Source organism: Dendrobates tinctorius, unplaced genomic scaffold, assembly GCF_039654945.1.
Source record: "Dendrobates tinctorius isolate UK_male_01 unplaced genomic scaffold, ASM3965494v1 ptg000105l, whole genome shotgun sequence".
Classification (NCBI taxonomy): Eukaryota; Metazoa; Chordata; class Amphibia; order Anura; family Dendrobatidae; genus Dendrobates; species Dendrobates tinctorius.
Window position 1 is genome coordinate 10972811 of NW_027361773.1, and position 24058 is coordinate 10996868.

Below are 24058 nucleotides of genomic sequence, written 5' to 3' on the forward strand. Positions count from 1 at the left end.
AGCCACTTATTTATTTCCCTAAGCTCCCGCTGTCTTTCTAGTGGCATTGACAGTATTTCTGAAAACACCACCTTGGAGGTCCTGGCCTTCAGCTTCTCTTCTAGTTCCTTATAATCGTTTTTAAGGACCTTCCACCTCCCTCTAACTTTGTCATTGGTACCGATGTGTACTATGGCAGCTGGGTTTTTCCCAGCCCCTCCCAGCAATCTGTATATCAGATTTACACTATGCAAAAATCAAGCACCCGGCAGACAACACACTGTTCGGCAGTCACGGTCTCATTGGCAGATGACCCTGTCTGTCCTCCTAAATATAGAGTCCTTTACCAACATCAGTCTAGCTTTGCTACACTCCTATCTCCCTTATTCCTACAGCAATCATTTTCCTGGTTGCTAGGAGCAACATTCTGCTGTAGTGATCCCAATCCTGGGCTTGCATTCCCAATATCAGCCAAACAGGCATATTTACTAGGTTGTGCCAGATCAGGACTGAGTTCCCTGGCACTTTTCCCCCTTGTCACCCAGCTACATAATTCTGCGTCCTGACCTTCCCTAATTCCACCCTTCTCCATATCACTGGCCCTAGCCAGCACAAACTCAGTGAGCTCTAAACTCCTCTCCAGTTTTTCAATGCTCCTAAGTGTTGTCAGCTTCACATTTAGATCCATTACCTGGGCTTCCAAATATCAAACTCACTGACATCGAGCGCAGATATATTGACCCTAAAATGGCTGTTCAAGGCATGCATACATCTCACAAGATACACACCGGGTATTCTTGTCCATGGAGCACATACTAAATGGGGCTAAAAAGTACAGATAAAATCAGAAAAAAACACTAAACTATGCTCTTGAGTTAAACTATGATATTGTGTATAACTATGCACTTACCTGCAGCCCTGTACTTAAAGGCAGTCCTCGGTTTGATCAGCAGCCCTCACTAAAATATGGCACTTGTAGTCCTCCACCCAGCAAGCACAGGTGAGTACGTGGTGTTTCATCCTCACTTATCCCACATCTTATACATGTCAGGAACTTTTTTCTTTTGGAAAATGCTTGTGGGGGTAAAAGAGTTCTCAAAATTAGTGTTGATTAGTGGAAGATACCTGCTTTTTCAATTAAACTTTGCAATAAGCTGCCATGTGGATACACTGTTACTGGTCATTATATGTATCTGTATAATACATATACAAAAAAACAGTTCTTTGATTTTCCTTTGTAGTGGGTCTTTGAAGTTACATCTAATTTGGTGAGCAGGGTTAACCATCTCAAGTATGGACCACTTTTTTGGAGGGCTGTCCATCACAGTATGACCTCCTGGTGTGAAGGGGTAACCATCTCAGGTATAGCTCTCTGGTATGGAGGGGTAAGCATCTTAGGTATGGCTCCCTGGTCTCCAGAAGCATTTATATCTTGTAAGACGCTGTAAGAATAAAGTCTCTGGGATTATGGAAATCATATTTTGCTTGTCTACAAAATTAATTGGCTCCTCGGAGTTAGAAACAGCAGTTGGAGCGGAGAAGAAAAAGAGGTAGGCATGCTTTTTAATACAATCTGTAGCTTCAAGTACCCTCTTTTTTTCATGTGACTTGAGAATTCTTATGTACAGATTTTGACTGTTTATATTGACCAACTCCTTTTTCTTTCAAGGTTGTCTTTGGACAATGCAGTAATCTAGTGCATTAAAATGAACAAAAATGTGCCTAATCTGGGTGCCCATGAGTTGGTGTGAGTGACTAAGGGTAAAGTAATAAAGTGCATTAACACGAAGGGAAATATGCCTATTCCTGGTGGTCTTATGCCAGTGGGAGCAGCTAAAGGTGAAATCAAGTACATTAACATCAAGGACAATATGCCTATTCCCAGTGCCCTTGAGCTAGTGGTAGCGGCTAAGGGTAAAGTAATCAAGTGCCGCTTTGTTTGTATAGCGGTGTAGACTTTAAGCAAGAGTGATGTTGCTTTAAGAGGAAGGATATATCTGTGCCTAGTGTGTTACTGTGAGGATAGTGGGGCTTATATAGAGGTGGTAACTATCTACCTATCTCTCTCCCTCTTTCTCTCACCAGATAAACTGGAGAAAACATCACCCGCCTTCCTGCCCTGTTATAATCACTGTCCATGAATGATTTATTGTATTTGTTTAATTAGCCATTGTATTTCTTGTACCATGGTTCCATAGTGGTTTCCACCACAGGGTTTTTTTCCTCTCCTGTGCGATGTAGGATGACTCTTTGTGATTCGGAGGTTTGCCAAGTTTAGTCACCTTAATACTTTTGCAGGGACTTCTACTTTATAAGTTTACTAAAGTTTTCCATTGACTTTAAAGGTACTGTACAACGCAGCAGAATCCGCACCGTGTGCACATACCCTAATAGCGATTTTGCAAATGCCACCTTTATAATTAGGGAGCAGGGACAGGTTGCTGTGTCACTGATTCATTACAGTGGAGAGTGATTACATGAATTGCAATGTCTGAACAGTAAATAGGAGATGGGACCTTTTAGTTGCATCAAGAATAGACCCTCATTAGAATGTGTGTGTACCCGGAAGCTTTATCACGGCTGCCAGGTACACATGAATTGGCCAATTTTTGCGCCAAGTATTCTCAATTTTTCCTGTTTTCTAGTGCAGTAATGCAATTCAAATTTCATATATTTCATGTTTGCATGTTATAGCGCTACAGAGCGCAACTTTATTTTGTTATAAATGTGAAACCAGCCAATTATGGACTGTGATGTCTAAGTCAGCCATTGATTTGCTGACCCCAATTCAACAGCCTCATTGGTATGTGTAAGGATTTCGAGTTTGAGTCATAAGACCCGGGGCCAGTCCAAACATTGCTGCCCATACTCAGACCATGAAAGTCAAATGTTTGAAACTGGCATTAGAAGTTTATCTTTCTATAGTGATATCTATTTAAAAAAAAAAATTAAAACATTAGAGTCTACTTTTAAAAAATATATATATAAACGCGCCACAGAGAATATTGCAAAAACACAGCATATTCCCTACAATACTGTTTATAAAGGCACTATAAGTGGCAGTCCCTTTTCTTCAATAGGCCCCATAAAGGCATAATTCCATCATGATGTCACACTGTAGAACTGGGCACAACAAACACATTGCATTGTTAGGTCACTGTACTGCCACCTCCAACATTCTAAACTGACGTCTAGTTGCAGTTATTCTCATTAGCATCTGGGAAGACACAAAGTGGCAATGAAGTTCCAGTTGTTTGTACATGCCATCTCCATTTTGCTGTGGCATTTTATGGATTATGGCAATGGTGTTCCTCTCCCTAACAGTAAGTATGCATGTATGCAACCAAAGAAAATTAGACGTGATTTCAGATCCTGACAAATTGATAGAAACACCTTATTTCCAATCTCATATATCTATTTTATTGCATACTATAAAAGTGTTGGAGCAACATCACTGTAAGATAATTTAATTCAGCTTCTATGTAAAATGCAAAAATTATCTAACTAGTGTATATATGATGTCTGGTAAGATGTGAAGATGAGATGATGTTCAATTTGTATAGTCTTCTCACAAAATATACAAGTATGACCATTGTTAGATGTAGGCATACATTCTTATCACTGGCATAAGTAAAGTCCGATGGGCCCTGGTGTAAGATTTGGACCAGGGGTTCCCCATCTTGGTATATATATATATATATATATTCACACACAGTATATGTCCCCTGGCCTGAGCCCCATCCTGGTATATATGTCCCCTGGCCTGAGCCCCATCGTGGTATATATGTCCCCTTGCCTGGGACTCATCCTGGTATATATATTCCCCATCATGGTATATATGTCCCTTTTCCTGGGCCCTATCCTGGTATTCAAATACACCATCTTGGGCCCCATACTAGTATATACAGCATATCCCCCCGTTTTGGTATGCATGCTCCCCATGCTGGTATATGTCACCCGTTCTGCCGCTGTTCTTTCATGCATAGAAAAAAATAATTTTATTCACCTCCCATCTGCTCCCCCGCCGCACAGCGGCCTCTTCTGAAGTTTGCAAATGATTTCAGCTTGCAAGCGGTGGAAGTGCATGATATCACTGACGTATGTCCCTAGTCCCATTCACGCATTGCTGCCCAGGGACCCCGACAGGTTTCTGCGCCGCAATATACTTCAGCTCAGTGTGCGTCCTTGGACGCACATCCAGTTGAAGTTTCTGCTGGCTTAAGAAGGTCCCTCACCCTCAAGAGCCCGGTGGTGAGCTCTGTGACCGCGGCTGATTCTTAAATATTCTTAAATCTCAAAAAGTTCTTCAATACAAAAAGTGAATTTCATATATTACATAGAGTCATTGCACCCAGAGTGATCTATTTCACGTGTTTATTTCAACCCATAGTCATCCACAAATTATAATGCAAATCCCATAGCCATGCATAAAATATAATGCACCCCATAGTCATCCAGAAAGTATAATGCATTTTATGTTAGGTACAAATTTTTCAGTGGAATATACAATATTTATACCTATCTGCATACAGGCGTTTGTTGCCGCCAGGCTGCTAGTCATAAAAGAACAATTTAAGCCAAAAAAAAAAATAGATAGTGACTGGTATGGTAACTTTTCATTAACAGACTATATCCATTGGACATTCCTCTCAGCCTAAGAGGACAGGGGCTACCTATTATACTAGAAACATGTAATTTGGCAGCTTCAATGTTCATTATATAAACTAAGTGCCATCTTGCCTAAATAGATGGAATCCAAGGTGCTTACCCGACACTCCGGATCAGGTAATTTCCAGTCTCCTGTTCCCTGAATAGTAGCCTGAGCCGGTGACTTAGGGATTCTAGCAAACACCACGAGCTTCTCTGAAAGGAGTCTTGGCCGCCTACATCATCTTGGATGGAGGATTTTCTCTTGGTGGCTGCTTCTTTTCTCCGGTTTTCCTGATGCAGATTATGATGTTTCGGGCTGAGAATCCGCTCACTGCACGGCAAAGGTGTAGGGTAATACAGGCCTTTACTCTGTGTCTTCCAAGCATGGTATATTACTGGGGTATTACAGGATTTTTGCATGGGTTGAAGCAGAATCCCCCTCACATGCCTGTCAGACCACGTGCCCCAAAACGTGATATAATTGTTAGTGACATGATCACATCATTACTTAATATACTTAATCATGGACATTTTTTGGCATAGTGGTCTCCACCCATTAAATTCAATATTGTTCATGCAATATAACTTCAAAGACTAAAAACCCGTCACATATTTTCTTTCCTTCTACAGTAGCATGCGGAAACCGTCTAGCAGACATTGACATTGGCTCACGCATTGTTGGTGGGAGAGATGCACAACCTGGGTCGTGGCCATGGTTAGTCAGCATCCAGCTACCGATCGATGAAGACACCTTTATACACCAATGCGGAGGCTCAATCCTTAACAATCACTGGGTTGTGACAGCCGCTCACTGCTTCAAGAACCATGAAGAGTAAGAAACCCCTTCACGCTCTTTTTAATACAGAATATAGTAAGATTCTTAGGGAATTCCTAGGGTTTAGGCCTCATTCAGATGTCTGTTTTTAATGTACGTCTTTGTTCCTTGTTTTTTGCAAATAGAACACATACCCATTGTAATCTGTGGGGTTGTTCACATATTCATAATTTTTATGGAGACCGAGTGATCCACAAAAATATCATGTACACATTATGCCCGTTGTTGATCCAAATCACTGATCAAATTTACCCTTACAAGTCTATGTGTCCATGATAATCACGGTCAGCAAACAGATGTCATCAGGGTGCCGTCCGTGGGCTGTCTGTGATTAACATTGTAAGCGACAGACAGAAGAAAGTTTTTTTGTTTTTTTTTCATCTGTCAAAATCACTTATGAAACACTAATGGTAAAAACTGACATACTGACCAAATACTGATGACACTCGGATCCAAAACACTGAGGAAATAATGGTCTGTGTCTTTACATACGGGAGTCTGAATGAGGCCTAAATGATGAAAGTTGGTTTAGATTTCATGCGCACAGTATTTATACTGTACGGCGGCACACTTAGTCTTTATGGCTGTTCTCCATCTCAGTATAATATTGGAACCATACAGTAAATCCTTAAAGGGGTTGTCTGTTTTTCCGATAAAAGTCTGCAGGCATTATATGTGACTGGAGACTTCTGAATCCCTACAGTGTGTGCACCACACTCTCTGCTATTGATGGCAAGACCACAAGTAGGAAATTTGCATGATTCCGTCATTCCATGATTATTATTATTATTATTTATTTATTTATATAGCACCATTGATTCCACGATGGCCTTGTAGGTCAGTATTAGTAATTTGAACTAAAAAAATATTCAGGATTGAGAGTCCTCAGTAGTTGATACCTTTTAATGGCTAACTGAAAAGATGGTAACACATTGCAAGCTTTCGAGACTACTCAGGTCTCTTCATCAGGCTAGACTGATGAAGAGACCTGAGTAGTCTCGAAAGCTTGCAATGTGTTACCATCTTTTCAGTTAGCCATTAAAAGGTATCAACTACTGAGGACTCTCAATCCTGAATATTTTTCTATCTACTGGCTAACACGGTACAAAGATATACATAATTTGAACTAGATACGCTGAGGGAATGGGAGCCAGTGAAGAGATTTGCAGAGGAGTAGCAAGGAGAGAGATTAATTAGTTGGGCAGCAGAGTTAAGGATGGACCGGAAAGGTGCTAGGGTGTTAGCAGGGAGGCCACAGAAAAGGATGTTGCAATAGTCGAGGCGGGAGATGATGAGGGCATGCACAAGCATTTTAGTAGATTGAGGGTTGACGAAAGGACGGATTCTGGAAATATTTTTGAGCTGGAGATGACAAGAGGTGGAAAGAGCTTGGATGTGCGGTTTGAAGGACAGGGCAGAGTCAAGGGTTACTCCGAGGCAGCGGACTTCCGGTAAGGGGTGAAAGCTTGACGCCGTTAATTGTGATAGATAGGTCAAGTAAGGAAGATCTGTGAGATGGAGGAAAGATGATGAGTTCAGATTTGTCCACATTGAGTTTGAGGAAGCGAGAGGAGAAGAAAGAGGATATGAAGCTTATTGCAGATGGAGTGGGCATTCCAGAGTGCTCTAGAGAGAGGAAGCAGGGAGGTGGGCATCAAGGGCACGGGTTTTATGTTGGAAAGATTGCGGTAGTTCATATTGGATAGGGAGCTGTTATGATTGGGTCACCGAGGAGGAAAGCAAGACCAAGCTGAGCCACAGAAAACCAGAGAGGTTGGTAACTAAGCGGATTGCAGACCCCTGATCCTATCCACACAACTAGCAGTAGCCGTGGAGTGTACCTACGATGAGCCTAGACGCCTGCAAAAAATGCCCAACATGTCTGATAGAAAAATAATGAAGTCACTTGCTTCACCCACTATATCAGCACTCTGGTATATTCTGAAAGCAGAACAAAAAGAGGCCAATCTAATAAGGGACAAAAAAAACTGGCACAAACAGTAACATAAGGATGGAAATTCAGCACAGCCCCAGCCGGGGCTGGCTGACCACACAAAACTGAAATAGACAAAACCAAATCAAATGTGAACAATAGCAAAAGAACACTTAGCTTGAGCAAGCAGGGACTGAGCTGGAAACTAAGACCTCAGGAGGCAGGAAAAAATCACCAGCAGGGATAGAGGGAGTCGACTGTCTTAAATCCAGTCAGAAACTCCAGATATCCATTCATCCTCCTCATTATCAGGTGGCAGGCCTCTGCTAATTAAATCAGCTCCATTACCTCCAGTAATCACCAGAGGGAGCCTGGGAAGAGAACTCGCGACCCTTCTATCAATATGACCAGCTCCACTAACTTCACTAGTAACCAGAGGTAGGCCAGAAAGCAAATTCACAACAGGGAGCAGTAGGAGAGGGTAGTAATGGGAGGTATGAACTGTGGGGGTCCAGGATTGGGAGATATGTCGCCAGCAGTGAGGAGAAGCAGAGAAAGGGAGAGCAGGTGGGAGGAGAGTGGGTGTCTTGTTTTATGAGGGCAGATCTGAAAAGAGGGAGGGGGAGATGATTATTTGTTTAGAGGGTGCTGGGGTTTGGGATAGTGAAGGAGAGTGAGGATTAATGGAGCAAACACTGTGAGAGCATATGTAAACATGGTGAAGGAGTAAGATGGGTTAATAGAAAAGCTAGGTCCAAGTAATAAGAAGTGCTTACTTGGCAGACTTATCCAAAAGAGACAGATACATAGTGTGGGGTCCTGACTCCTGCCGTGACTAACTGCTGTTGAAATAACTGCATGTTCTCGATACTTTAGCTGCAGTGATTCTTTTGCTGCAGGGAGACGCGTGCCAGACACAACACGCGTGCCCCCCTTAGGATGCTACTAAATTTATGATTCCAACCACATCCCAACTAGACTTGCTCAGCCTTGCTCATTTCTTTTATATTGATTGATGCCAAGCACGTCTAGTCAAAATGAGTCCGGAACTATACAATTTGTGCCTACTTGCGATCATTGCTCTCGCTGGCAATACCGGAGAATCCTGACAGCCTGTCACGTCGGCGGCGGTAAACGCCGCTGCCTATACTCACCGGCGCCTGCCACACCGCACTGTGTCCACCTCCTCCTCCTCGTTCCCCTCTGCCTCTGCCCGGCGCGTGCCTGCTTCATGCGGGCGCCTTAGGCCGCGGGCGCGCGCCCTGCAGGTTTTTTAACCCTGCATCGCCTGCCCAGAAGCCTGAGCGCCCAATCAGCCGGCAGCACGGGGCTATATCAGGCGTCTCCAACATGGTGGAGACGCCTGATTATCGTGTGCCTTTCCCATGCGATATCCTGGCCAAGTGTTTAGGGGTTTCCCCTTTTCACTCTCTGTCCTGTACTCCAGTGCCTCCGTTCTGTACTCCGTGCCTCCGTCCTGTACTCCAGTGCCCCGTCCTGTACTCTGTGCCTCCGTCCTGTACTCCAGTGCGCCGTCCCGTACTCCGTGCCTCCGTCCTGTACTCCAGTGCACCATCCTGTACCCCATGCCTCCGTCCTGTACTCCGTGTCTCCGTCCTGTACTCCATGCCTCCATCCTGTACTCCAGTGCCCAGTCCTGTACTCCGTGTCTCTGTCCTACACTCCAGTGCTCAGTCCTGGCCCCCGTGTCTCTGTCCTGTACTCCAGTACCCAGTCCTGTACTCCAGCACCCAGTACTCCGTGTCACCATTCTATACTCCGTTCTGCATTCCATTCTTAGTCCTGTACCTCTCACTCAGTCCTTTGAGCCGCCCACGGTCCATCGCCTCCGTGGATGGCAAACCACTACCTGAACCCATCACCATGGTTACTGTCGAAGTGGAGATACAAGTTGGAGCTCTTCACGAGAAAAAAATCGCCTTTTATGTTTTGCCCAGTTTGTCCCACGCCGTGCTCCTCGGCTTACCCTGGCTTCGTCTACATGAGTCCGTTCTAGACAGGCATTCCGGGGAGATCCTCCGTTGTGGACACTTCTGCCATGAACATTGTCTGTTGCCGGTATCTCGCCCAAGTCCGCTGCACGCTCCCACCGTCCTTCCGGGGCTTCCTACGGCTTACCACTTGTACGCCAACGTCTTCAGCAAGAAGGAGGCTGAGACACGGCCGCCGCATCGTGCCTACAATTGCCCAATTGAGCTGATGCCAGGAGCGACTCCTCCCAGGGGAAGAACTTATCCTCTGTCCCCGGCGACCGCGGCCATGTCCGAATACATCCAGGAAAACTTAGCTCGGGGTTTTATTCAGAAGTCATCCTCCCCTGCTGGAGCAGGGTTCTTTTTCATCAGGAAGAAAGATGGATCCCTTCGGCCATGTATTGACTATCGTGGCCTGAACAGTATCACAGTCAAAAATAGGTATCCCCTTCCGCTGATCCCAGAACTCTTTGACCGCTTGAGAGGGGCCCAGATCTTTACCAAATTGGATCTGCGGGGTGCCTATAATTTGATCCGAATCCGTGCCGGGGATGAATGAAAGACGGCCTTCAATACTCGAGACGGCCATTATGAGTATTTGGTTATGCCTTTTGGTCTCTGTAATGCCCCGGCGGTGTTCCAGGAATTCGTTAATGAGATCTTTCGAGACCTACTCTACTCCTGTGTCGTCGTATATCTAGATGATATACTCATCTTTTCATCTGACTTATCCACTCACAGGAAGAGTGTTCGCCTGGTTCTGCAACGTCTTCGGGAGAACAGACTCTATGCAAAATTAGAAAAATGTCTGTTCGAGCAAACCTCATTGCCCCTCCTGGGGTATATCATCACGGACTCCGGAGTGAAGATGGACCCCGAAAAATTGTCTGCTGTGCTCAAATGGCCACATCCGGTTGGAATAAAAGCCATCCAACGATTCCTAGGTTTCGCGAACTATTACAGACAGTTCATTCCCTTCTTCTCCTCGGTGACCAAGCCCATCTCCGCTTTGACCCGGAAAGGGACCAAACCAAATGTCTGGACTCCAGAGGCTGAAGAGGCCTTTCTTGCCTTGAAACAGTCCTTTGCTACCGCTCCGATTTTACACCGGCCGTTAGCCACTAGGCCCTTCATCCTGGAAGTGGATGCCTCCTCTACTGGTGCGGGAGCGGTCCTTTCTCAGTGGACAACTTCTGGTCAACTGGTGCCTTGTGGTACTTCTCTAAATCATTCTCTCCCACAGAATGCAACTATTCAATTGGAGACCGGGAACTACTAGCCATTAAGATGGCTTTGGAGGAGTGGCGGTATCTTTTGGAGGGGGCAGTCCATCCATTCATAATCTTTACCGACCACAAGAATTTGGCGTATCTTCAGTCTGCGCAAAGGCTCAACTCCAGGCAAGCCAGGTGGTCGCTATATTTCTCCCGGTTTGACTTCAAACTTCATTTTCGACCTGGGGACAGAAACATCAAGGCAGACGCTCTATCCAGGTCCCTACAGTCACCTGAGTTTGAGGAGGGTTCGTCTCACATCATTGAGCCTGCCAAAGTTATCACCGTGGCGCCCGTGATGCTCTCTCCCATTCTGCCAGGCAAGACCTTCGTCCCACAGAATAAGAGGTCGAAAGTCCTGGATTGGGGGCATTCCTCCAAGGTTGCGGGTCATGTCGGGGTCAAGAAAACCCTCAGCCTTCTTTCGCGCTACTACTGGTGGCCATCCCTCCGCCAAGATGTGACCGATTTTATAGCCTCCTGCACGACCTGCGCTCTAAACAAGGTACCAATAAGTCTACCGTCCGGTCTGCTCCACCTGCTGCCCCCTCCTGAAGCCCCTTGGCGAGAGATTGGTATGGATTTCATTACCGATCTACCATGCTCTTCCGGGTGCACTACCATCTTAGTAGTGGTCGATCGATTCTCCAAAATGGCCCATTTCATCCCACTGCCTGGGTTACCTACAGCATCTGAGCCTGGCCAAGGTCTTCATACACCAGATCTTTAGGCTTCACGGACTCCCTCAACGAATTGTCTCTGATCGAGGGGTCCAGTTTACCTCCCGTTTCTGGAGAGCACTTAGCAAGCTCATGGGTATATCTCTGGACTTCTCGGCTTATCACCCTCAGTCCAATGGGCAAGTGGAACGGATCAATCAAGTATTAACAGCCTACCTGCGTCACTTCTCTAACGCCCATCAAGACAACTGGGTGTCTCTTCTGCCGTGGGCAGAGTTCGCCCACAACAACCATCCTAATGAGTCCACCACTAAAACGCCGTTCTTCATGGTTTCTGGCCAGAACCCTGGTGTTCCACTACGTCTTTCTACGCCTTCTGGTGTTCCCGCAGCAGATACCCTCGCTACCGAATTTTCTCAAGTCTGGAAGGAGACCAGAGAGGCACTTGAAAGATCCAGTATCCGGATTAGGAGACATGCAGACAAGAGGCGCAGGGATCTTCCGCCATACCAACCTGGCGACAAAGTTTGGCTGTCAACTAAATATATCCGCCTGAAGATACCTTCTTACAAACTGGGTCCTCGGTACATCGGTCCGTTTCAGGTTTTGGGACGCATTAACAGTGTGGCTTATAAATTGAAGTTGCCGGCTTCGCTTCGGGTCCCTAACGCCTTCAATGTCTCGCTCCTCAAACCTGTGGTTCTGAATCGGTACCGCTCAGCCCCACCTCCTTCCCCTCAGCCAGTAGGGGGCGATGACGTCTTTGAGGTGAAAGAAATTCTTGCCGTGAAAAAAGTTCGGGGGCGTACCCTCTACCTCATTGATTGGAAGGGTTTTGGCCCAGAGGAGAGGTCCTGGGAGCCGAAGGAGAATGTTAATGCTCCTCTTCTTTTAAGGAGGTTTTTGTCCAACCTCAGGAGGGGGAGACGTAAAGGGGGGGTACTGTCATGTCGGCGGCAGTAGCCGCTGCCGCCCCAGCAGCGGCGGGGCCCGCCCCAGCAGCGGTGGTGCCCGCCCCAGCAGCGGTGGTGCCCGCCGCCGCCTATACTCACCGGCGCCTGCCACGCCGCACTGTGTCCGCTTCCTCCTCCTCGTTCCCCTCTGCCTCTGGCCGGCGCGTGCCTGCTTCATGCGGGCGCCTTAGGCCGCGGGCGCGTGCCCTGCAGGTTTCTTAACCCTGCATCGCCCGCCCAGAAGCCTGAGAGCCCAATCAGCCGGCAGCACGGGGCTATATCAGGCGTCTCCAACATGGTGGAGACGCCTGATTATCGTGTGCCTTTCCCGTGCGATATCCTGGCCAAGTGTTTAGGGGTTTCCCCTTTTCACTCTCCGTCCTGTACTCCAGTGCTTCCGTCCTGTACGCCGAGCCTCCATCCTGTACTCCAGTGCCCCGTCCTATACCCCATGCCTCCGTCATGTACTCCGTGCCTTCGTCCTGTACTCCAGTGCCCAGTCCTATACTCTGTGTCTCTGTCCTACACTCCAGTGCTCAGTCCTGGCCCCCGTGTCTTTGTCCTGTACTCCAGTACCCAGTCCTGTACTCCGTGTCACCGTTCTATACTCCGTTCTGCATTCCATTCTCTGTCCTGTACCTCTCACTCAGTCCTTTGAGCCGCCCCTCTTGGTTCTAGCAGTCGTGGCATCTGTCTTCCGAGGGTCTGCACCTAACAGCCCCTGTATAGGGGTCGGCACCACCTGGCGCGCTCGCCCCCGGGAGCTCCAGTGCCGCGATCCAGAGGGTCCACTCTCAGACGTAACCTTCCTGGTCGTCACACAGCCTCAGGTGAAAGGATTCAGAAAACATAGAGTCAAAAGACCTGACTATCCCTTTAACTCAGACATATTGACTATTTGCTCAGCTCAGATATAATGATCTGATTTATGTATTTTGTTGACATGAAAGAGATATAACATTATATTTTTATAATAAGACCTTAAAGGGGTTGTCCCTTTTAAGGAAATCTTCGTCTCTGAGCACAGTTTTTTTTTCTTTTAAGAAAAAAGCAAATCGCGCTTTACTAACATTTCAAAGGTTAGGCACCAAGTCTCCACCACTGCTCCCAGTATCTGATACTGGCTATGAGCTGACGTCATGCTTGCAGAACTGCTGAGTACAGCGATTGCCTGCTGTGCTGTTCACGTGACACCAGTGCTGCAGCCAATGTGAGATACCAGGAGCAGTAGTAGAATTTCAGCGATGGACCTGGAGGTGGTGAGTAAAGCAAATTTTAGGTATATATATATATATATATATATATATATACATATTTCAAACTAAAGGATTTTCTCAAAAGACACAACTTGACTTGGAAGTGAAGAGAAGTGACATTTCCATAATTGATTTGTAGAAGGAGAATGAAATACAGGTTACAAGACACAAAAAGGACAAACACCTTTTAGGTTATGGCTACAGGGTGACTTGTAGTTGTGTTACATAAGATTAGTGTTGCGATACTAAAACACAATAATAGTGAATGTGGTTGCATTGTGCTACTCAAGGTGTTATGGCCACAAACAAACCCTGCTGGATTCTCTGTGACCATCGTAAGGGCTCATGTAGACAACCATATTGTCAGTCCAAGTGCAATCCAACAAAACATCGAATTTGACGAGGACCAATGTTAGTTTATGGGGCTGTGCACAAGTCTAATTTTTTTCTTGGACAGCGTCTGTCCGAGGAAAAAAAAAAAATCACATCATACACGATTTTCAACCAATTTTTAGATTTCGTCTTCAGATGTCATCCAAGTGAGGTCTTATTTTCACGAAATGACGGGATGTAGAAGATGGATAATTTTTTTCCATCTTGTTCTCATTCGAGAAAATTGGACCACAGTGATCACATCCTGATCAACCTTCGATCAAAGTGTGATTAGCATAATCGGACCAATTTTTTCAAGTAAGAGAAAATACGGTTGTGTGTCTCTAGCCTATCTCATTAGTTGTTAATCTTAATAATAGCCTCTAAGAAAAATATTCAGAATTGAGAGTCCTCAGTGGTTGATACCTTTTAATGGCTAACTGAAAAGATGGTAACACATTGCAAGCTTTCGAGACTACTCAGGTCTCTTCGTCAGGCATTGACTAATGCAAAACCTGAAGAGTCACATATTTATGCACAACACAGCACAGAAAAAATGCAATAGATAAGACAAGTGACGTGAAGCAGAACTAGCAGAATGTAATAGCCTCTAGTCACAGTATAGCTCTAGCTTTATTCTACTTTTCTCATAGTGCTAGTTTAGTATATATAATTGCTTATGTCCTCTGATATCATTTCTATTGTTTTAGCGATGTCTACTCTTGGAGGCTGGTTTTTGGACTCTATCAACTGTCAGTTTTTGGCCCAGAAACTGAAATTCGAGGCATATCCCGAAAGATTATACATGAAAATTATGACCTCGAAACAGAAGAAAATGATATTGCCATGCTGTCTGTAGAACGGCCAATCAATTACAACAGATTCATTCAACCAGCGTGCCTACCTCGGAAGACATCAGATGTTTCAGTCAAGACTGATTGCTACATTGCAGGCTGGGGTGTGCTGGAAGAAGAAGGTATATCTGATTTACACATATATATATATACATATTGCTTATTTTTCAGTATTCAATAAGGAGCAAAAATGGAAACAACAATATCAATCAAGACAAAGAAATGTTAAGTAAGAGGGTATTAAGTACAGTATATGAAGATAGTAGGAAAGGTGTGGGGTCTATTATACTGTGCGCAGGTCAGTACACAGTGTGGAGGGTTGAATGGGGTCCATTATATTATGCAGAAAGTTGTGTGGAGGCCAGAATATGTGTGAGGGGACCATTATACTATATGGAGGACTGGGTAGGGGGCCATGATATTTTTTGGTAGGATGGGGTGAGTATTCCCGTAGGGAAGAGCTTGAAGGGGATTCTCAGTCAGGTGACAGCTGTTGCACAGTTACTTAATATAAAAGGCTGGGATGGTGAAGTGGCAAAAAAGCTGGCACCATGATATGATAAGAGGAGGATGTATGAGCTGTGCAACAACCCCAGAATAGAGAAATCTGAGAGTGTCTTGGTACCAGAACAAGTTGTTGGTCAAGCACTGAAGTCCAGACTTCGCAAGTGAAGACCCAGCATCCAGACTCCGCAGGTCAAACTCTGAAGAAAGGACACAGATCATTGGATGGGACGGAGTGTCTGTCATGCTGAAGAGAAGTTTTGGGTAAATTGAACTGTTCCTTCAAGCACAGATGTACGTAAAGGGTGTGGGCCGGGCCTGTGCTTCAGAGAGCGAAGGCAGCCAGCGAAAGGAACACACTAGGCATCGAGTGGCTTACATATTGCTAGATAATAAGTACTTGCGTCACCACACTGTTGTCAGATATCCCAGGGCCGGGGGCTCCTTTCCTATCTTTAAAGTTAGGTGCACAGATGAATTACCAAGAAACAGTCTTTAGAATAACACACCAAACACCTCCTCAAACAACCAGCTCCTCCAAAATCATAGAGTAAAAAACTTGGCATTCACGGGTGATGAAGTGTGAGAAAAAAGTTCCATTAATTATGCATCCAATAATATCGTTAAACTTTTTCCTTTCAGTTGTGGACCTTCATCAGAACTAAAATATCAATGTGGCTGTCCTGTAGTATAGTGATACTTCTATGTGGACTTAGGCTGCCTGGGGGGTTAAGGGTAAACACAGATAATTATCATTTGTACTGTAAAAAATAGGAATCAAATATCACCTTATTAACTGTTTTTTTTAGGGAATGGTGTGGAAACTGTGCATAGCATGGGACGCATTATCATCGAGTATATACAAGGGTCCTGCGGTAAAGATGACTGTGGCATAGTGTCGGAGTAGTATAGAAAATGTACACCGCATGGAACACATTAGTATATAGAACATCTAACGGTCATGCGGTAAAGAGGACTGTGGTATAGATGTAACTGGAATATACAATCTGTGGTGGTGCCAGTGAGATCTGCACCGAGCGTATGGGAGGGATCTATTAATGAGAATACTGTGGAACCACATGTAGTGGTGGGAGCAGGTAAAGGCTAGCGTGGATAATCGTAGTTAGAATATACGGTTGTGCTGGAGCTGGTTAGATATGTATCAAAAAGGGGAAATCAATATGTCATTCATAGCGACACACATTATGGCAGTAGTGATCAGAAAAATATGCAAGGATTAATAGACCCACACTCTGTCAAGGACCCCGATGTGAGCTAGGGCATGGATAGTCGGCGATCTGCGTCGCTGGGAAAGGCGCTGTATATCCGGTGGCTGGTTCTGCTAGCTCACATCGAGTTCTTTCCTCTCACGGCATCCACGTAATCCCCTTTCTTAACCCCTTATGGAGGCTGCCGCTGCCACACCGGTTCTCCACTATTGTATACACCGTTTGCGCTATACAGCAGTGTCAGGGACCTTGACAGAGATGGTGTCCACTTAATAATAGTGTGGGTACTGTGATACTTTCAAAAGGAGGTGCTACTAGGTACTAACCATGCAGGGTGCCCAGACTTTTGCATTGGCCCGTTTTCCTTTTGGGAATTTTTAAAATGTAAAAAATGACTATTTTTGCCTAAAATACAAATGATATTTGTTGTCATTATGTGTGATATTTAACTTTAGACCATTTAGAGATAATTTCATCTTCAGCTTGCTTAACTATTCATAATAACAGTAATTTTGACCAGGGGTGCCCAAACTTTTACATTTATAGCTAAATTACTTTTCTGTGACAGTCAAATAAATAGTGTTTTGCTGACTAGCACAGTGTTCTCATTGCCTGTGTTGTTGCATTCAAATAACCTGCTTACTTTTGCAATAAAAATGAACACAACAATTACCGTACTCTGTAACACCACTGGAGCCTGGTGTGATGTTAATAAAAAGTGCTTATGCCATTGAGATGCCCTCTTAGAGCCTGAACAGAGAAATGCACTTTAAAAGCAGCTCCCACTTTGTCAAACCCCGACCTGTCTATTAAGCATTCTTTAAGGGTATGTTTCCACGGGCAGAAACCGGCAGCGCTTTGGACGCAGCACATGTCCGCTCTGTCCAAAGCGCTGCCGGCTTTTGTACGCGCGGTGATTGCACATGTGTTCATTGAACCGGGTGGAATCACCGCATCCTATACAGTGGACTGTGATATTTATCTTATAAATAGATATGCTGCAGTCTAGAAAGATGTGCCGCATGTGCGTATACGCAGGGAAGCTGGAGGCGTGCTTGCACGCATAGTGGAGATTGGATTTCATAAAATTCCCTCCACTATGCTGTAACATCTGGACGCTGTGGATTGGATGCTGTGGCTGTATGCATCGTCCAATCTGCAGCGTTTACTGACCGTGGAAACATACCCTTAAGGATGGCAAGTATTTAATCTTACAATGTAGTGTAATAACTTTGCTCTACATAAGGGCAGTTTAAATAGTAACTACCTTTTTTCAATAAATCGACAATACAAGTGAAAGTAACAAACTTTACATTATATTTTATCACATAAAAATGCCACTTTCCCATCTTATCAGTCTTTTGCACTGATCATTCACTCTCAAAAACTTCTCAAATCTGTCTACAAATTTGTCTGCAGTGAGGATCAGATTGCACCTGCTGCTATAAAAAGGTCTATTAAGAAGAGAAGGGAGTTGGAGAAGCTTGGCTTAGTTTATATTTTTAACTATTATAGAAAGATAAATTCTAAGAATATTAAGCACCAATAATGAGTTCTTTGATCATATAAAAGCACAAGACCAATGGATTTAATTATTATATTATCATTATTATTATAATTATTATTATAAAACATTTTACCGGCAGCAGATCCTCTTTTTGAAAAGAAAAGGGAGCTTATTCTGATTTCCGACACCCTAAATCTTGAAAACAGATGATCTGCTTATGGGAAGCTCGGACCATCCAGACATTTCTAATGAAACCACCACTTTTCTTCTATATACTGTGCCTCTCTTATCCATGGGATTTACCATATTATGCGGACTATAAGACGCACCGGACCATAAGATGCACTGAAAATTTTGGTGTAGAAAATAGGAAAAAAATTCTTATTAAATAAACTGTTGGTTCTTCTTCGGTAGCTTACTTGGGGCGCGTCTGCTCTGGAGTAGAGTCACAGGAGGCAGGGTCGCTGCTTCAGGGGGTCAGCAGCTGTAGAAATGGCGCGATGCTGCAGGCCCCTAGGCTCTTATAAAGTGTTGGCGCCAGTGAGTGAAGTCCCCTTTCCTGTAGGTTTCCCTGTGGGGGGCTTTGGGAAAATGGTCGCCGGAGGTGGTGAATACACAGATTGAGATCTCAGAAGACGAGATGTGTCATGTGTTCCAACTGATGCCTAGCCCTCAACAATCAATTTCTGCACTTTTATTGGAAAAAATAATACAGTTATATGGCTTGAGTTTATGGTGTCCTATACCATGAGTTGCATGCACAGATTGAGATCTGGGAAGTCGAGATCTAGTCTCCTGAGATCTCAATCTCCAAGTGTAATGTGTTCCAACTGAAGCCTAGCCCTCAGCAAACAATCAAGTTCTGAACTTATGTTGGAAAAATTGGCTTGAGTTTATGGTGTCCTATGCCATGAGTTTTACATATCATATTGTTTGATTTGCAGCCACTGAACCATCCGATTTTCTTCAAGAAGCTCAAGTGCAGTTGATTCCTAATAAGAAATGCAATAGCCGTTCATGGTATAATGGTGCCGTGGGTGTCTACAACCTATGTGCAGGCTATGAAAAAGGAGGCATAGACAGTTGCCAGGTAATCACATGTGATGGAATGTAGTAATTGATATTTCTAAGATCAATATATAAATAGTCTTGAGATATGTGCATTGATATATTTTTTCTATCCCTATAGGGTGATAGTGGAGGACCACTGATGTGCAAGGAACCTAATGCAAGAATATTTTCAGTGGTAGGAATAACTAGCTGGGGATCAGGATGTGCACAAGCACGAAGCCCTGGGGTTTATTCATCTACCCAATACTTTCTCACCTGGATATTGGAAAAACTTGAATCCACCCCCTCTAGGGAACAAGTGTAAAAAACGGAAAACATATTAACCAACAATAACACCTTAAACTTGTTTTCCTGAAAAATAAATTACATTTCCGCATAAGTATTTTCCTGTATTGTTTAGGTTACTGTAGCAAGAGGCAAGGCTGCCAACATTCCTTGGAGCACAGTGTTGCAAGTCAAGCTGCATCTCTTCCATCGAAACAATGCTTCTTTGAATGACAGACAGAGTCTAGAATAGAGATGGGCAAAACCCAAGCAGTAAAGTTTGGAATCCGTACTGAACACCTACTGTGTGGACACTGAACACGGACTTCACCAGGAAGTCTGTGTTACTGTTCGGTTTTAACCCCCTGAACACAGGGTGTTTCATACAGATGACAGAGAGGCAAACACTGCTTCTTTTGAAATGACATTGTGAGCCCGCAGCTGTGATCGGAGGCAAAAAGTTTAAACAGTTTTTCATAGCTTTTTTGTAAGCGTTAATGTGGCATTTCTTACTTTGTTACATTTGTACTATGTGGTTTACTTCTCATTTTTAAGCCATTTAGGAAAGCCTATGATATAGATGTCAGAAGAAATTCCACACCTAGAAAATGCTGCAAAACCAGCAAGGAAGGCGCTGCATAGCCCCTTTTTCAGGGTTCCAGAGCCCCGATCACTAAGGTCCCAGCGGTAAGACTCCCAGCAATCAACAAGTTATCCCCTATCCTTAGGATAGGGTGTAACTAGATGTTTTTGGGAAGAACCCATAACTTTACATTAATTTGGTTTCCATTTGGTTTTCTTAAAAATCTACCTTGACTATAGAGTCCAATCCAGTCCCCTTTTATTGTGGAAATATACTGTGGACCTGTATGCTCTAACATCTTCATTATCTCTTCTTGCTGAAATGGCCAGACCTGTGGGGGATTCTGTGCATACAGAGACACATTATCAAGTGTAAGACATAGGTTCTTCTGACTATAGTAATACCAATGTGCTACATAAACATACATCAGCACTGAATTTCTCTAAGCATCACTTAAGTAAAAGACTGTAGTACAAACTAGCTTATACAAAATGACAGGAGATGGTGGGCTGACATGGAACATGGCTTATTCATTACTGGTATTGTGTTCACTGGAAAGGGTAAAATTATTTTTCTGCAGAATTTCATAACGCCGCAACAGTAGAGTTAATTGATTAAAGAATAGTTGCCTGTTAAATCTACGCACGTGGTCAAAATTGTTGGTACCCCTGGTTTAATGATAGAAAAACCCACAATGTCACAGAAATAACTTGAATATGACAAAAGTAATAATAACTAAAAAAATCTATGAAAATGAACAAATTAAAGTCAGACACTGCTTTTCAACCATGCTTCCACAGAATTTTTTCAATAATGAAACTAATGAAATAGGCCTGGACGGAAATGATGGTACCCTTAACTTAATATTTTGTTGCAGAACCTTTTGAGGCAATAGCTGCAATCCATTGATTTCTGTAACTGTCAATGAGACTTCTGCACCTCTCAGCAGGTATTTTGGCCCACTCCGCAAGAGCAAACTGCTCCAGTTGCCTCGTGTTTGAAGCTTGCCTTTTCCAGATGGAATGTTTCAGCTCTTTCCAAAGATGCTCAATAGTATTTAGGTCAGGGCTCATAGAAGGCCACTTCTGAATAGTCCAATGTTTTTCTTTTAGCCATTCTTGAGTGTTTTTAGCTGTATGCTTTGGGTCATTATCCTGTTGCAAGACTCATAACCTGCGACTGAGACCAAGCTTTTTGACACTGGGCAGCACATTTCTCTCTGGAATCCCTTGATAGTCTTGAGATTTCATTGTACCCCGCACAGATTCTAGACACCCTGTGCCAGATGCAGCAACGCAGCCCCTGAACATAGCAGAGCCTCATCCATGTTTCACAGTAGGAACAGTGTTCTTTTCTTGATACGCTTCATTTTTCCATCTGTGAACATAGAGCTGATGTGCCTTACCAAAAACTTCCATTTTTGTCTCATCTGTCCATAGAACATTCTCCCAGAAACTTTGTGTCTTGTCAACATGTAGTTTGTCAAATTCCAGTCTGGCTTTTTTATGATTTTTTTTTCAACAATGGTGTCCTCCTTAGTCGTCTCCCATGAAGTCCACTTTGGCTCATACAATGATGGATGGTGCGATCTGACACTGATGTTTCTTGAGCTTGAAGTTCACCTTTAACCTGTTTAGAAGTTTTTCTGGGCTCTTTTGTTACTATTCGTATTATCTGTCTCTTTGATTTGTCATCAATTTTCCTCCTGCATTCACATCCAGGTATGTTGGCTACAGTGCCATGGATCTTAAATTTCTGAATAATATGTGCAACTGTAGTCACAGGAGCATCAAGCTGCTTGGAGATGGTCTTATAACTTTTACCTTTAACATGTTTGTCTATAATTTTCTTTCTAATCTCCTGAGACAACTCTTTCCTTCACTTCCTCTGGTCCATGTTGAGTGTCAGGGGCGGACCTACCGCACGTGCAGCCTGTGCATTGCACGGGGGGCCCCCGGGGAGAGGGGGCCCCTCCAGCCTCAAGCACCGCATAGCTAATTAATCAAATTAGCCATGTGGAGCGCCAGGCGCAAGGAGGAGAGGAGCCAGCCCTGAGGTGTGATGGTATCAGCATCAGTCATGCTGTGCTGTGCTGCTGCTGTGGGGGAGGAGAGGAGGAGACAGACTGTCTCACTCACTGTGTCTGCGGTGCCGGCCGGATGGTGGCTGCAGCCGCAGGTCAGTCAATCACTTGTGTGTGTGTGTGTATGTATGTGTGCATGATGTATGTGTCTGTGTGTCTGTGTGTATGTGTGTGTGTATGTATGTGTGTATGATGTATGTGTGTGTGTCTGTATGTATGTGTGTATGTATGTCTGTGTGTATGTGTGTATGTGTGTGTGTGTATGTATGTGTGTGTGTATGAATGTGTGTCTGTATTGTATATGTGTGTATGTATGTGTGTATGTCTGTGTGTATGTATGTGTGTGTATGTCTGTGTGTGTCTGTGTGTATGTATGTGTGTATGTCTGTGTGTATGTATGTGTGACTATATGTCTGTGTATGTATGTCTGTGTGTGTATGTATGTCTGTGTGTATGTCTGTGTGTATGTCTGTGTGTATGTATGTGTCTATGTCTGTATATGTTTGTGTATGTGTGTATGTATGTGTGTGTGTCTGTGTGTGTATGTATATGTGTATGTATGTGTGTATGATGTATGTGTGTGTGTCTGTATGTCTGTGTGTATGTGTGTCTGTATGTGTGTGTGTGTCTGTGTATGTGTGTGTGTATGAATGTGTGTCTGTATGTATGTGTGTATGTCTGTGTGTGTATGTATGTGTGTGTATGTCTGTCTATGTCTGTGTGTATGTGTGTATCTATGTGTGTATGTATGTATGTGTGCATGTCTGTGAGTGTATGTATGTCTGTGTATGTATGTCTGTGTGTATGTATATGTCTGTGTATGTGTGTATGTATGTGTATATGTCTGTGTGTGTATGTATGTGTCTATGTCTGTATATGTTTGTGTATGTATGTTTGTGTGTATATGTGTGTATGTATGTGTGTGTATGTCTGTATGTCTGTGTGTGTATGTGTGTGTATGTATGTGTGTATGTCTGTGTGTGTATGTATGTCTGTGTGTATGTGTGTATGTATGTGTGTATGTCTGTATGCCTGTGTATGTTTGTGTATGTGTGTATGTATGTTTGTGTGTATGTAGGGGAACTGCTACCTTGGATCTAATCCTTATAAACAGGGAGGAAATGGTTGAGGAGGTAAAAGTGGCTGGAACCCTAGGAGGTAGCGACCATGCTATTTTAGAATTTTGGATAACTAGAGGCGGAAGACCTGTGAAGACTCAGACGTCAAGGTTAGATTTCAGAAAGGCAGATTTTAAGGGATTCAGAAAGATAATTGGAGGGATCCAATGGCTGGATATACTTAAAGACAAAAATGTCCAGGAAGGATGGGAAATCTTGAAAAATGAAATTCTCAAAGCACAGTTGTTAACAATTCCGAAAAGAGGGAAGAATAGGAAGCATTTAAGGAAACCAGGATGGGTGAACACAGAACTTAAGCACATGCTAAAAAGGAAGAAAAAAATGTTTATAAAATGGAAAGAGGGAGGCATATCTAAAGAAGAATATAATGCTGTCTGCAGAATCTGCAGGGCACAAATCAGATTATCTAAAGCTGAAAATGAATTGAGGCTTGCAAGAGATGTCAAAAGCAATAATAAAGGATTTTGGGGATATGTCAAAAGTAAAAGAAAAGTCAAAGATGCTATAGGATTTTTACAGGATGAAAATGATGAAATGGTAAGACAGGATGTTGAGAAGGCTGAACTTTTAAATTCCTATTTTGCATCTGTTTTCTCTCAGAAAGGAAATGTAACACCAACTGTTATTCACTGTCCTATTAAGGGAATAGAAGAATCCAGGATATCTATAAACAGAAAGATAGTGAGGAAACACTTAGCTAACCTAAATGAATTCAAGTCTCCAGGTCCAGATGAATTACACCCCAGAGTACTGAAGGAGATAGCAGAAGAAATTTCTGAACCACTCTCCATAATCTTTGAAAATTCTTGAAGAACAGGAGAAGTGCCAGAAGACTGGAGAAGAGCAAATGTTGTTCCTATCTTCAAAAAGGGGAAGAAGGTGGACCCAGGCAACTATA

The 24058-nt window shown here is 43.8% G+C and overlaps 1 protein-coding gene across 1 annotated transcript; it reads left to right on the forward strand.

The window, feature by feature from the left end:
* Nucleotides 1–1775: 1775 nt before the first annotated feature.
* LOC141100522 (acrosin-like) lies at nt 1776–19395 on the forward strand. The gene is made up of 5 exons (XM_073589086.1): nt 1776–1893; nt 5260–5461; nt 14637–14902; nt 18965–19110; nt 19210–19395. Exons 1-5 carry the CDS (start codon nt 1776–1778, stop codon nt 19393–19395), a joined length of 918 nt encoding a protein of 305 aa, XP_073445187.1.
* The last annotated feature ends 4663 nt before the right edge of the window (nt 19396–24058 follow it).